General features: G+C 44.0%; 1 protein-coding gene across 1 annotated transcript in view; it reads left to right on the top strand.

Moving 5' to 3' along the window:
* Positions 1–1,552: 1,552 nt before the first annotated feature.
* The window catches only part of CCDC175 (coiled-coil domain containing 175), a gene marked incomplete at both ends in the record, with an annotated part of 65,330 nt that continues 54,656 nt past the window's right edge, over positions 1,553–12,226 (top strand). Inside the window, 4 exons of the mRNA XM_080808417.1 lie at positions 1,553–1,709; positions 3,862–3,947; positions 5,927–6,038; positions 9,984–10,119. Coding sequence (XP_080664543.1) covers positions 1,553–1,709; positions 3,862–3,947; positions 5,927–6,038; positions 9,984–10,119 — 491 coding nt within the window. The remainder of the gene's footprint in view (positions 1,710–3,861; positions 3,948–5,926; positions 6,039–9,983; positions 10,120–12,226) is intronic.

Genomic DNA, 12,226 nt, shown 5'->3' with positions numbered 1-12,226 from the left:
AACAAACCCAGTAAGGGAGGGGGGTCACTGAATGCCCCCTTAGAGACTGGCCTCATTCATAGGCAATAGAGAGCAATGTGGTCCATACGAGGTGACGAGTGGGAAGAATATTTTGGTAGCGGCATAAATGTTGGCTTGGGGGGTGTCCAGTGTAGGTAGCCTATGAAGAGAGGAATTTCTCACGGGGAATGTGCTATAAGGGCTACAGAAACGAAAGGGGACGTCAGGCAGACACCGGAGAGGAGAAAGTGGCCGCACCTTGCACGGTTCGCGCATGCGCACCCAGACTGCTGTGCCTTGGCAAAGTGGGGGCGACACCGCCTTCCACCGCTGCGGTCTCTGGAGCCCCCAAAACTACTGGGACTTGCACCCTGCTGTGGTGGCCTGAAACTGCCACTCCTGGACACAGAAACAGAAATGGCTTCTTGGCCGTCTCATGTCCCGACCCGTGTCTCCGGTTGGCGGAACTTAGGAAACCATCTGGCAAGAGTTATTTGAGACATCTCTTTTCCAGGCTTCCTGCCTCTGCCACACCCAGGAGCGCCCAGAAAAGCAGGGAGAGATCTGAGCGCCATAGACCCAGTCTCGCAAAAGCGGGGACCCAGGAGAGTGTCCCTGGCCGGGATATGGCTCTTCCCGGATTCTAGAACTAGTTTTGTTACCGACGTGCTAGGTCTTGTCCCAGGCAGCCCAGCGGAGTGATTCAGGGCAGAGGCTCAGGGTCCTCACTGGAAAGCAGGAAATGTAACTACCTCAGAAGATCTTGTAAAAGTTAAATGGATTGCTGTAAAGGACTAAAAAGGTGCCTGCGATGTAGTAAGCATTCAAGAAATGATAGCGAGTGTCACTGTCACGATCTGATTTTAGCTTTGCCATCTGCAAACTTGTAAGAGGGTTAAGTCATCTTTGCTGATTTCTCACCGGCCAGAGGAAAGGGGAACTGATCGTTGGCCTCAGTCTGAGCCTGGCACTGGGCTGAATTTTGGAGATGCAGAGAAAAATAAAGAATATCCCTGCCTCCAAGAGCTCACGGTTTGATAAGAAGAAGGAGGAAGACCACTGATTCCAGGTAAAACGTGCAAATGATACACTAGATACAAGGAAAGTTCTAGAAGAGTACTGAGATGGGTTTGGCAGCAGAGTGGAAAGATCGATACGGACTCCACTTTAAATCCAAAATTATGTCCTGGGACCCTGGGCTGATCACTTAGTGGGAAAGCGGAGCTGGAAGAACCGGCCTCACAAAGCCGCTGTGAAATCACAGCTCCTCCTGTAGGACCTGGCACAGAGATGCGTTCCCAAGTGATCCTTACTACGATTCCAGGGCTCCAGACAAACGCCCAGGACCCGAACCAAGATCTGCAAACTCAAGGAGAAAAGGGCGGCTGGAGAGCGGCCCCGCCCTCCGGGATCGGTTAATTACCGCGGCTGAAGTTAAAAGAACCTGGGAGGCCCCCACCCCGGGAGTCGCGCGGGGCCTCGGCGTCCCTGTCGCCCGTGGCAACCGGCCGTCCTGGCGTCAGGCCCGAGAGGCACCGCGCAAAGCAGCAAGATGGCCCTGAGCTCCTGGTCCCCAGAGCTGGGGTTCAGCGAGAAGACGCTGCGGGCGGCGGCCGTCTCCACCGGCCCGTCCCTGGAGTTATGCACCTTCCCCTCCACCCTGGGCTCCACGGTCGCGACCGCTGCGCTGGAGCAGCTCTTTGTTGTGGGTGAGAAGCCTGCGGGCACCTCGGAGGTGGCCCCTAGCCGGCACTTGGCGGGGGGGGGGGGGGGGGAGGGGGCGTTGTCCTCAGCGGGGACCTCCCCGCGGGAACCCGGGGTGTCCCAGGCTAAGGCAGAGCCCTCTCAGACTCCTTGGGGGAGAGAGAGAGGCAGCGCGGTGGGACTCAGGGCTCAGCTCTCTTGCTCTAATGCCACCAGAGCAACTTGGCCCAGCTCACACTGGCAACTGGTGACAAACTTCGGGCAAAGCCTGGTCTTGGTGGCCACTGCCATTTGCCTGCGACTGGGATGCCCACCTGCACTTAGATTATACATCTTAATTTCCTCTTCTCCCTTCTTTTCTTTGTAAGTTAACTTCCTCCGAAAGTTTGTCATGATAAAGTGGAGAGTTTAACAGGTGAACAAGAAAGGGAGTGTTTAAGAAGCTCCTGTTGTATTAGACAAGGAAAATTAAACAAGGATGTTTGGGAGATGCAAACATAGTAACCTTGCCTGGAGCCGGGTTAAAATGCTTCTTTAGTTAGAAAGCCGAACCTGTAATCAAGGCACCTAAGTTTAAAAGGTAAGACAGGGTCCAAGAAAGGCATTTCTTGTTGAGCAATAAACCATTTCCGCCAAACAACAAGAGCTAAGGTCTTGAACTCTTCTTTGTACTTGATCAGCATGTGCATTTCATCCCAGTACTTCTGTGCAAATATTTTTCTGCTAGTAATTTCTGGACTCGCAAAGTTTTTTGTAGGAAGAAACTTCATTAAGCCTCTGGTGGGAATTAGGGCATATGCAGCTCTCCAGCCCATTTGCAAGTGGGAACAGCTTGTGCTCATTCATTCCATTAGAAGTAGGGGAAGGCGAAAACAGGCGAGGCCTGTGCCTTCCTCACACCTGCTTGCTTGCAAACTCAGTAACTGACTTTCACCTGGTTTGAGAGCTTAGTTCATTAAGAGGATCTGAGTTTCCTGGAACTGAGGCCAGAAATTGTTTTTTAAGGGCGCCTGGGTGGCTCAGTGGATTAAGTCTCTGCCTTCGGCTCAGGTCATGATCTCAGGGTCCTGGGATCAAGCTCCACATCAGGCTCTCTGCTCGGCAGGGAGACTGCTTTTTCCTCTCTCTCTACCTGCCTCTCTGCCTACTTGAGATCCCTCTTTCTCTGTCAAATAAATAAATAAAGTCTTAAAAAAAAAAAAAGAAATTTTTCTTTACTCTTCTGAGGGGAGAGTATGGCCTTTAAGGCTAAGGGCTTTGGAGTCACACTTGTGTTTGCATCTAGACTCTCCCAGTGATGGGCTCTGTGACCTTGAACGTATGATATACTCTCAAGTCAGATTTCTCCACTGTGAAATGGAAGTGATCATAAGATTATAGTAATCAACTTAGATAATGAATGTAAAGCATTAATCTCATCAAACTTATCCCACACATGAAGATGCAGGCCTGGAATTCATTTGAACAAAGTCTGGGTAACTTCCTGGCACCAGAGCCAAGGTAAGTATAGCTCCCTCTGTTGTCCGCCTTTTATTCATTTTTTCCCTTCCTCCTTTCCATTTGGTACATATCTGGTCTTCATTACCATTACTAACATTTCATAAACCTCTCTTATGTGCTTCCTACCTACAGTGTGTGAGGGAAAGGAGACACCCTTCATATGTCTGTCTACCTCACGCCTACCAGTTTTATAAATCTTTACTCTCATCCCAGGATTTAAATATTGGCACAGAAGTAAAAATGACATAAGGGACTTTGAAACAGTTAATTAAATGAGTGGGTTTTTTGCAAAATATTATATTTACATGTATATAAGTATATATACTGCGAAAACATTCTCAAACCTACAGTATAGACCTGTTATATTCCTTTCATAAAAATTTATTGAATTTTTTGTCCTGTTCTATATAAATTCCTTCTTTCTTTCATGAGAGAGGCAAAGATGGAATATCTCGAGGAGTTTGTCCTCAGGAAGCAGTAAATATATACCTAAGTGAGAATACTATCAATTAGGAAATATGTTCAAAAGAGATTCATATAAGTACTATAGGAATTCAGGTATCATTTTCAGCTGTGCAGGCATTTGAGCTAGATCTAAAGGGTTAAATAGGATTTGGACCAAAAAATAAGAGATCTTCATTTTCTAATTTTTTTTAGAACAATCACTGCAAAGTGACTATTTTAAATGCAACGAAGAAGCTAGGACCTTTCTTAAGGACATTGCTATCGCCGTTAAGAAATTGGTATTGTATTACCTATGAGAACTATTTTTTTTCAACCTTTCACTTATTTCTTCATCAACTTTTAATTTAGCACCAAGTCTATTCAAGATACTTGAATAGATGAATAGGGAAAATATTTATCCCAAGTGAAGAAAATGTTTATCTCATTTCACAAGCATTTGCTCCAGCGTTGATCAGCCAGGGAGTGCTGCTGGATGTTCTACGAAGAACCCCGCATTAAGGACCTGTGCTGTGGATGGCGGGAAGGTGGGGGGGCAGCCTGCTTAGGAGAGCAATACTGGTGATGGCAGAGCTCCATGAAGGAGTGGGCCACGTGGGCAAATGCTTGACCCCAATTCACTCAGTCCTCCATAAGCAATTTCTTATGTAACTGCTGAGAGATGACTTGGTACCTATTCTACTGAGGTACAGTGCTGGTCAGTGAAAACAATCTAACTCTTTGTTATGCTCACTGGGCCCCATCAAAGAAATAGTTAAAGAATTTCCTTCTGAAGCCTCACGTGTCTCTACATGGCCCTGGATGATATTTACAATGCTGCTTCTCCAGCGGGGTCAGGAGGGTGATGTCTCTTCATCTGTTTTAAAAATATGGAAGAATCAATTGCATATCAAGTATCTAAAAATGTAGACGTGCCTCTAAAGGAGTCTGAGTCTACAGACTGCTGAGAAAAGTTCATCTCCTTGATATTTTTCTGTGATTATATATGCATGAGTATGCAGACTACAGCGTTATACTCTATAATCCCGGTTAATTGAATACATGTATGTAAAGCCTGGGAGTTGGTGTGTATGATGCCACTGTGGTCCCGTAGAAACCTTCTTCTGCTTTGTTCTTTGAGTTTTATTTTCCTCCTGGGTTTGAAGTGGTCAAGATATTTAGTATCTAGTATGTCTCCATGTAATATATGAGCTGTGAAATTCCTTAGCGATAAATCCCTCCATCTTATAAAGCAATTAATTTTCGCCATTCTGAAAGCACAGCATATTTACCCTGGGGAAAAAAAAGGTTTTTAAATAGACAAGTAAAAGGCAGAAAGTAAAAACCACCATGCTCTCAGCACCCTAAAATAATCATAATTAACTCTTTAATGAATGTCTTTTCTACTTCCAGGAAATAGGCGATGCTTGTATTGAAATCTTTTTAATAGAAAAGTGATCATGTTATATATACAATGGAGTAATCTGCTTTTTATGACTCATAAAATATAATGGCATTTTCGCAGGTCAAAAAAGAACTATAACCATCACAACCAATTATTTAAGAGATGATTTACCTATTTTTTTTAAAGATTTATTTATTTATTTATTTGACAGGCAGAGATCACAAGCAGGCAGAGAGGCAGGTGGTGGGGAGGAGGGGAGGAAGAAGGCTCTCCGCTGAGCAGAGAGCCCGACGAGGGTCTCGATCCCAGGACCCTAGGATCATGACCTGAGCCGAAGGCAGAGGCTTTAACCCACTGAGCCACCTAGGCACCCTGATTTACATTTTTTTTTCCCACTAACAGATTTTTGGATGGTTTTCCTTTTTTAATATAAGCCTCACCAAAAAAACAAAGTGTAAAAATCCCCACCAGACTATTTGTTTGGATTTGTGGGTATATATGAAAAAATATTGTTCTTTTTATACCTAAACATATTTTTATAGGCATTTTCCATCTTTTAATTAATCAGCTTTTTTCCTTAGCATTACCCTTTTTTTGGAGTCTCTCCTTTTAAGTTGAAATTGCATACAAAAAAACATAAGAAAAGATAATTTCTGAGAGGAAAATCAGCAGAGATTAAAAGATGTCTTATCTTAAAAACTGATTATAGAAGAGTGATTTTTCACACTTTCTATTCCAAATAAAAATACGAGCAGAAGGTGTTGAGCAGAAATCAAAGCTTGATCTCTAAAAATATTTATAATAGGGCATTGCTTAGGAAATCAATTTTATTAGCTTAATGCCTTAACTTTTTAAATATGTAATTCAATTTTTCAGGAAGAAATGAGAAAAGCCACAATCGATCTCCTGGAAATTGAAAGCATGGAACTCAGCAGACTGTACTTTCTACTGGAAACTCTTCCTAGTAGCATTGGCCGAGAATTGGAAGGTACTTTTAAGGTTATCAAGCATAGAAATTTAGTTTATCTTACAAGAAAATAGAGCCTACTACTTATAGGAAGACACTTTTAATGGTTAGGTCATGTCAAAATATAGCTAGAACGAGTGCACAACACAAACGTAGATCCATGATAATTTCCCCTTACATTTTAAGTGGAAATGATATATATAAAACTTGAATTTCTATAATTTAGTATCTAGATAGACTAATGATATGTAGATCAGCCCATTCCAAATTGGTATTTATTCAATTAAATTAGGCAGCTTGACTCACCTAAACCACTATCCTACTTTCTCTCTGTAAGTTTCAGAACTATAGGTGCCTCATATAAGTGAGGTATCATATGATACTTACCCTTTTGTGACTGGCTAATTTCACTTGGCAGGTCGTCAAGATTCATCCATGTTATAGCATGTGTCAGAATTTTCCTTCATTTTAAGGCTGAACAATATTCCATTTTATGTGTATATGGTTTTTGGTGTATCTATTCATCCACTGACAGACCCTTGGCTTGTTTCCACCTTTCAACTATTGTGAACAAAGCTGTTATAAACATGGTGATGCCAATATGTGTTTGAGTCCCAGCTTCCCATCCTTTTGGCCATATATACAGAAGGAAATTGCTGGATCGTGTGGTCATATGGTACTTTTACTTTAAGTGTTGAGAAACGGCCATACTGTTTTCCCTGGTGACTGCAGTAATTTATATTCCCACCGTGATGCCCAAGGATCCCAGTTTCTTCTCATTCTTGTCAATTTGTTCTTTGTTCTTTTCTGTTCCTTTTGTTTTTTTAGATACAGCCATCCCAATGGGTGTGAATTGGTATCATGGTTTTGATTTGCATTTCCCTAATGACTAGTGATATTGAGCATTTTTTCACGTGCTTATTTGGTAATCGGCTTATCTTCTTTGGAGAAATACCTATTCAGGTCCTTTGTTCATCTTTTAAGTAGGTTGTTTGGTTATTGAGTTGTGGGAATTCTTCCTCATGGACTCTAATGTTAACCCTGTATCAGATGATTTGCAAATATTTTGACCCATTCCATGGTTTGCCTTTTCACCTGATATTGACTATCAGTGCACAAAAGTTTCAAATTTTTAAAAAGATGTTGTTTATTCTTTTGAGAGGGAGAGGGAGAAACAGACTCTCTGCTGAGCAGAGATTCCCAAAGTGAGGCTCAATCCCAGGACCCCAAGAACATGACCTGAGCTGAAGGCAGACACTTAACCGACTGAGCCCACCCATGCACCCCCAAAAGTTTTAAATTTTGATGTAGTCCATTTTTATCTATATTTTCTTTTGTTGCCTGTGCTTTTGGTGTCCTATCCAAGAAATCATTGCTAAATCCAGTGTCTTTAAGATTTCCCCCTATGTTTTCTTCTAAGAGTTTTATAGTTTTAGCTGTGGCATTTAGGTTTTTGATTAGTTTCTGGTTACATTTGGTATTTGGTGTAGGGTAAGCGTTCAGTTTCATTTCCCCTGCTGTCAGGAGTGTTGGCTGAGGCTCACAGCTTGGGTCCTCTACAGGAAAGCCTACAAAAGCTTGACACTGCCCTCGGTCCCTTGTCTCCTCAGGTGCGTCCTGCGTTCAGGGAGCAGTCACGGTGAAGAATAGAAAGGGCTGCCTCCCTTGCTCAATGGAGAACAACTCCCAAGTGTCCTCACAGCTCCAAAGCTTACTGCCATTTAACCTCCCCCTCCCCCACCCAGGGGTCTCAATTAAAAACAAACAAAAGCAACCACAACGAATCACTTTTTAAGTTGATGTTCCACTTGTCCGTTTATTGCCTTGCAGCTCCAAATCTACCTTCCTTGCCTGTTAGGAGAGCTGGGCCCGTCATTACCCCCTTTACCAGCCTGCACCATGTCGAGCTTTGTCAAGAGAGGGCACTGGAAGGGTACTGGAGGGAAACGGGCGTCTCCTTCTGGCCCCAGGGTGCTCAGCTTGGCACACAGCTGCTGCTTGTCAGGGTCCCGCAGAGCCTGGCTGCTTTCCTCCATCCTCCAGAGGCAGGTTCCTCCATTTCCCCCCACCACCACCCCTCCTCTTAACCCACAGCTTCGTCCAGGCCCCCTGGGGCAGCTTCCTGGTGGATTGCTACCAGTGAGGCCCCAAATGTGAGCAGCTTTCCTGGCACTCCTCAGATGGTTTTGCAGTGAGATCTGAAGTGTGGCAACTCCCTGTGGACAGGACCCCTCAGTTCCCCCAGAAGCCAGATTTCCATGAGTTCTGCTAGCCCAGCATCTCATGAATTTCTTTACCATCCTGTGAGCCACAGCCCTTTCCAATGAGGCCTGGATTTTGGGGGCTGGAGGGGCTGTTTCCTCAAACAAACTCTTCTCAGCCCTGAATCCCTTTGAGTTCTCTTCTCTCTCTTACTATCCAATCCCTCATTACTGTAGTCGTCTCTTAGGCTTACTAATTCTCTATATTAAAATTTCCCTGTTCAATTTATAAGATTTCTATCTCCCAATTAGACATGGGATGATAGTTAGAAAACAAGATGCATGGTGTTAGTGTGGTGTGCCAGGGAAAATACAATAAACTCTATATACAGGAAAAAAAAAGACTTAGAAGAATCTGTGCTGAAGGCAGAATTAAGACTCTTTGGGCTTAATTTTATAATCAGGAAAAATATTTAGAAGGAAAAGCATATACTAGCATACTAGCTAAAGCGATTCTTAATACCTACTGAATACCTAACCACATTAATTGGTCTTGTGTTAAAAAACTTTGCTACTCAAAGTGTGATTCTTGGATCAGCAGCATTAGCAGCATCTAAAGGCTTTTTATAAAATGCAGAATCTCTAGATTCTACTATATCAGAACTACTATATCAGAATTTGTATTTTGGGGCACCTGGGTGGCTCAGTCGGTTAAGCATCTAACTCTTGGTTTCAGCTCAGGTCATGATCTCAGGGTCCTGGGTTCGAGCCCCATGTCGGGCTTCATGTGGAGTCTGCTGTTCCCCCTCTGCTCCTCCCCTTGCTCATGCACACTCTTGTACTCTCTCTCTAAAATAGATAAATAAATTCTTGAAAAGGATCTGTATTTCAATAATATCCCCAGGTGATATATATGCATATTTGAGACATCAAAATTTGGGAAGTGCAGTTACAACAAACAAACTTAACAAGTAGCCTTGGAGAAATCACTTAGCTCTGTCAGGTGGCACTACCAGCTCGTTTCTAGAGAATTTTTGGTGTAGAAATGGGTAGTCGGTACCTTCTAAACATCGGTATGAAAAAATACTTTTCTCCACCTATCACGCACTGAGGTAGACCTCTGTAGGCCTACGTGATTACACTGATGTGTTATTTGTTGAGGAATAGTTAGTTCTTTAACACGCCGAGTTCCCCAGAAAACAGAGCGGGGGGCTTTTGCACTATTATTTGGGAGCACAACCCAAGGAGGCGGAGGGCAGCATAAGGAGACCAAAGCAGGAGGAGGGAGAGAGGATATGGGGTGTAACACGGTGCTGACTGCCGCTGAAAGCAAGTCCCTAAGCACGGGAACACGCTCCAAGACACGCTGTTCCGTCTTCTCCTGTCCCTCATGGGTCCACTGTTTGCCCGCCTCCCACACTTTGGGTTACACCGGTGTGCATGTTTAAAGAAGTCCCACGGCAGAGGGGATAAGGAGGTCCTGGACAGCCAGTGAGAAGTAGGAAGAATAAGCAGGAATGACGTGCTGCCAGGCCACACCAGTGTGACGTCATTGAGAGCCCATCCAAACCTGGTCCCCACAGCAGCAGCTGAAGTAGGGGAAAGAATTGATCAGTGAGATTGAGGCGGCCCAAAGGGGTAAGAGGCCCCTGCTACAGGGACATAGTTAAAAGAGTATTTCAAAGAAAGACCTATCTTTTTTCATGATTTGGAAATTCAGTATCAAGTGTGCCATTTCTCAAATAATTTTCTGCTTCCTTTTAAGAATGTGTCAGAGACGCACGCAGGTTAAATCTTTTTGAGATAAATCAAATAAAGACGGACATTAAAAGGATGGGTGATGACACACAGACTCTGAAGATGAGAATACTTGATCTGAAAAGAATTAATGATGCTTTAGGGTATGTATTTTTTTTTTTTTTTTAATTCAGTACTGGTGGGAGTTGGGATCTGTGGCTGGAGTCTGAAAATTGTCCTACGGGGCCTGTCCTCTGGTCTGAGCTGGTGTGGGCCAAGTAGGAGGTAGATATCACCTGGAGCAGATGACCCTGGCTGATGAGGGGGGTATGATGGCCGCACAGAGCTGGGAGAACAAAAAATCTTCAACCCCTGCAGTCCGAAGACCTGTAAAGTTTCAGAGGCCAACCAGCTTCTCAGCAGCTCCTACTGTGTGTGAATCACATGCCCCCTCCAAAGGGAGAGGCACACAGTGGTTTTGGTTTCCACTTTACTAAAGTTAAGTTTACAGACCTCATCCACTAAAGCAAGAGATCTGGCTGGGTATCGTATTGTAAATACAGTATCAAACCAGATACATTGTAGCTAGTTTAGTTTCTTAAAGAGATTTAGCCATAAACTGCTGGAGGTCTGAGGATGGGCTTGGTTCCCAGCAGAGAATTAGTTGCAGATTTTATCTGTAATTGAATGAGATGATATATATAACCGCCTGTAGCTCAGATTCTGACTCCTGTTAGTTTTTTTCCTTTATTCCTGAGCTGTGTCGCCAGGACTTTACCCCATGGGCCTCCTTTCCTCCACCTGTAAAATGAGGATTGCAAGTTTGAATTTATGCAGCTCACGGAGTAAGAGACATATTCTGAAAGGAAAACCAACAAAACCTTAAGAAGGACTTGCCTTGTGTGCAAATCTGTAAGGCTAATGCGTAGATATCAGAATGTCAGTTTGTCAGAGGAAGAAATGTTGAAAGAGCCCCTGTGAAAGAAAAAAATCTGCTTGGGAAGCTGAAGTGATCAGGAGGCTGCTGGGGGCCCGTGCTATCAACGTGTCAGGAATTAGGTGGAGACCTCTCGAGGCCCAGGGATGCCTTTCCCCAGTTAGAGCCTCAGAACACCTGTTCTGGGGGATGCTCCTTAAAAAAGAAAGTTCGTGATCACCTAAGCTTGAGAACTCTAACCCCTCGTAGGGATTCACAATGTGGATTCACTAGCCACAATCGCCAGAGACAGCTGGGTGAACTAGCTTTTGATTCCTAAACTGATAAAAAGGACGATAATATCCAGGCTGGAACACTTGGGTCAGTTGGCCAGCACCAGCACCCCTGTACAGACCAGCGATTCTCAAACTTGAGGATGCATCAGAATCACTTGGAGTGCTTCTTAAAACCCAAATTACTAGAACTTTCCCTGGCACCCCAAATTTCTGATTGAGTAGGTGTAGGGGGTGGGAGTAAGAATTTGCATTTCTCACGAGTTGCCAGGTGATACTAACGCTGCTGGTCCTGACCACACTTGGAGAGTCCCTGTTCTAGAGAAAGCTTTATGGAAAGGTGAATGCCAGGCATAAGGTGGGTTGCTTGATGAGCTACTGTCACCCAGCTACAATGTCATTGCATCCATTTTTCAAAGAAAGCTTTCCATCAAGATGCCAACACTCTCTGACAGGTGGTCCTCTCCTGGACAGTCCCCCCAAAAAGGCGAGTTCTTTGCACAGGTTTTCCTTAGGTCCTGTGTTCAGTGTCCGAGTTCTCTCTTCTCAACCCATCTCAACACACCTAGTCAGGTTTTTTTTTTGTTTTGTGGGTTTTTTTGTTTTTTGTTTTTTGTTTTTTTTTTTACTTGTTTTGCTTAGTTCCACTGAGGCTGCTCAATCCTTAGGTTGACTCATTCTCAGAAGACTTCCTCTACTATACCCACAAGACACCCATTACCCAGCTTCTCTAGCCTGGGCTTTTAACTGCATTTCCGTGGTAGAGCTGACTTCTGGAAAATAAACTTAACCAACAACCTGTTTCCATTTTCCTGAGGCTTCGCACATAATCCCCCTGAACAACTGAAGTCTTTAGAGAAAGGAAAAAGGTCTTAATGTTGTAGAAGCTTTTAAAAAAGGAAAAATCTAGAAATGGTGTCAGTTGTCTGTCCTTCCCATCTTGCATTGTTAGCTCTGGGTAGATGTTTCTCACCAGCGTAAGGTCTTCCTCAGATGGATGTGGCTAGTGACAGGTGAAGTTAATGTCTCGTCTTGAACTCAGATTTGGCTGCCGCTGGGAGA

This window comes from Martes martes, assembly GCF_963455335.1.
Source record: "Martes martes genome assembly, chromosome: 7".
Lineage (NCBI taxonomy): Eukaryota > Metazoa > Chordata > Mammalia > Carnivora > Mustelidae > Martes > Martes martes.
The sequence above is the reverse complement of the archived record's forward strand: the minus strand, read 5'-3'. Positions and strand labels throughout refer to the sequence as shown.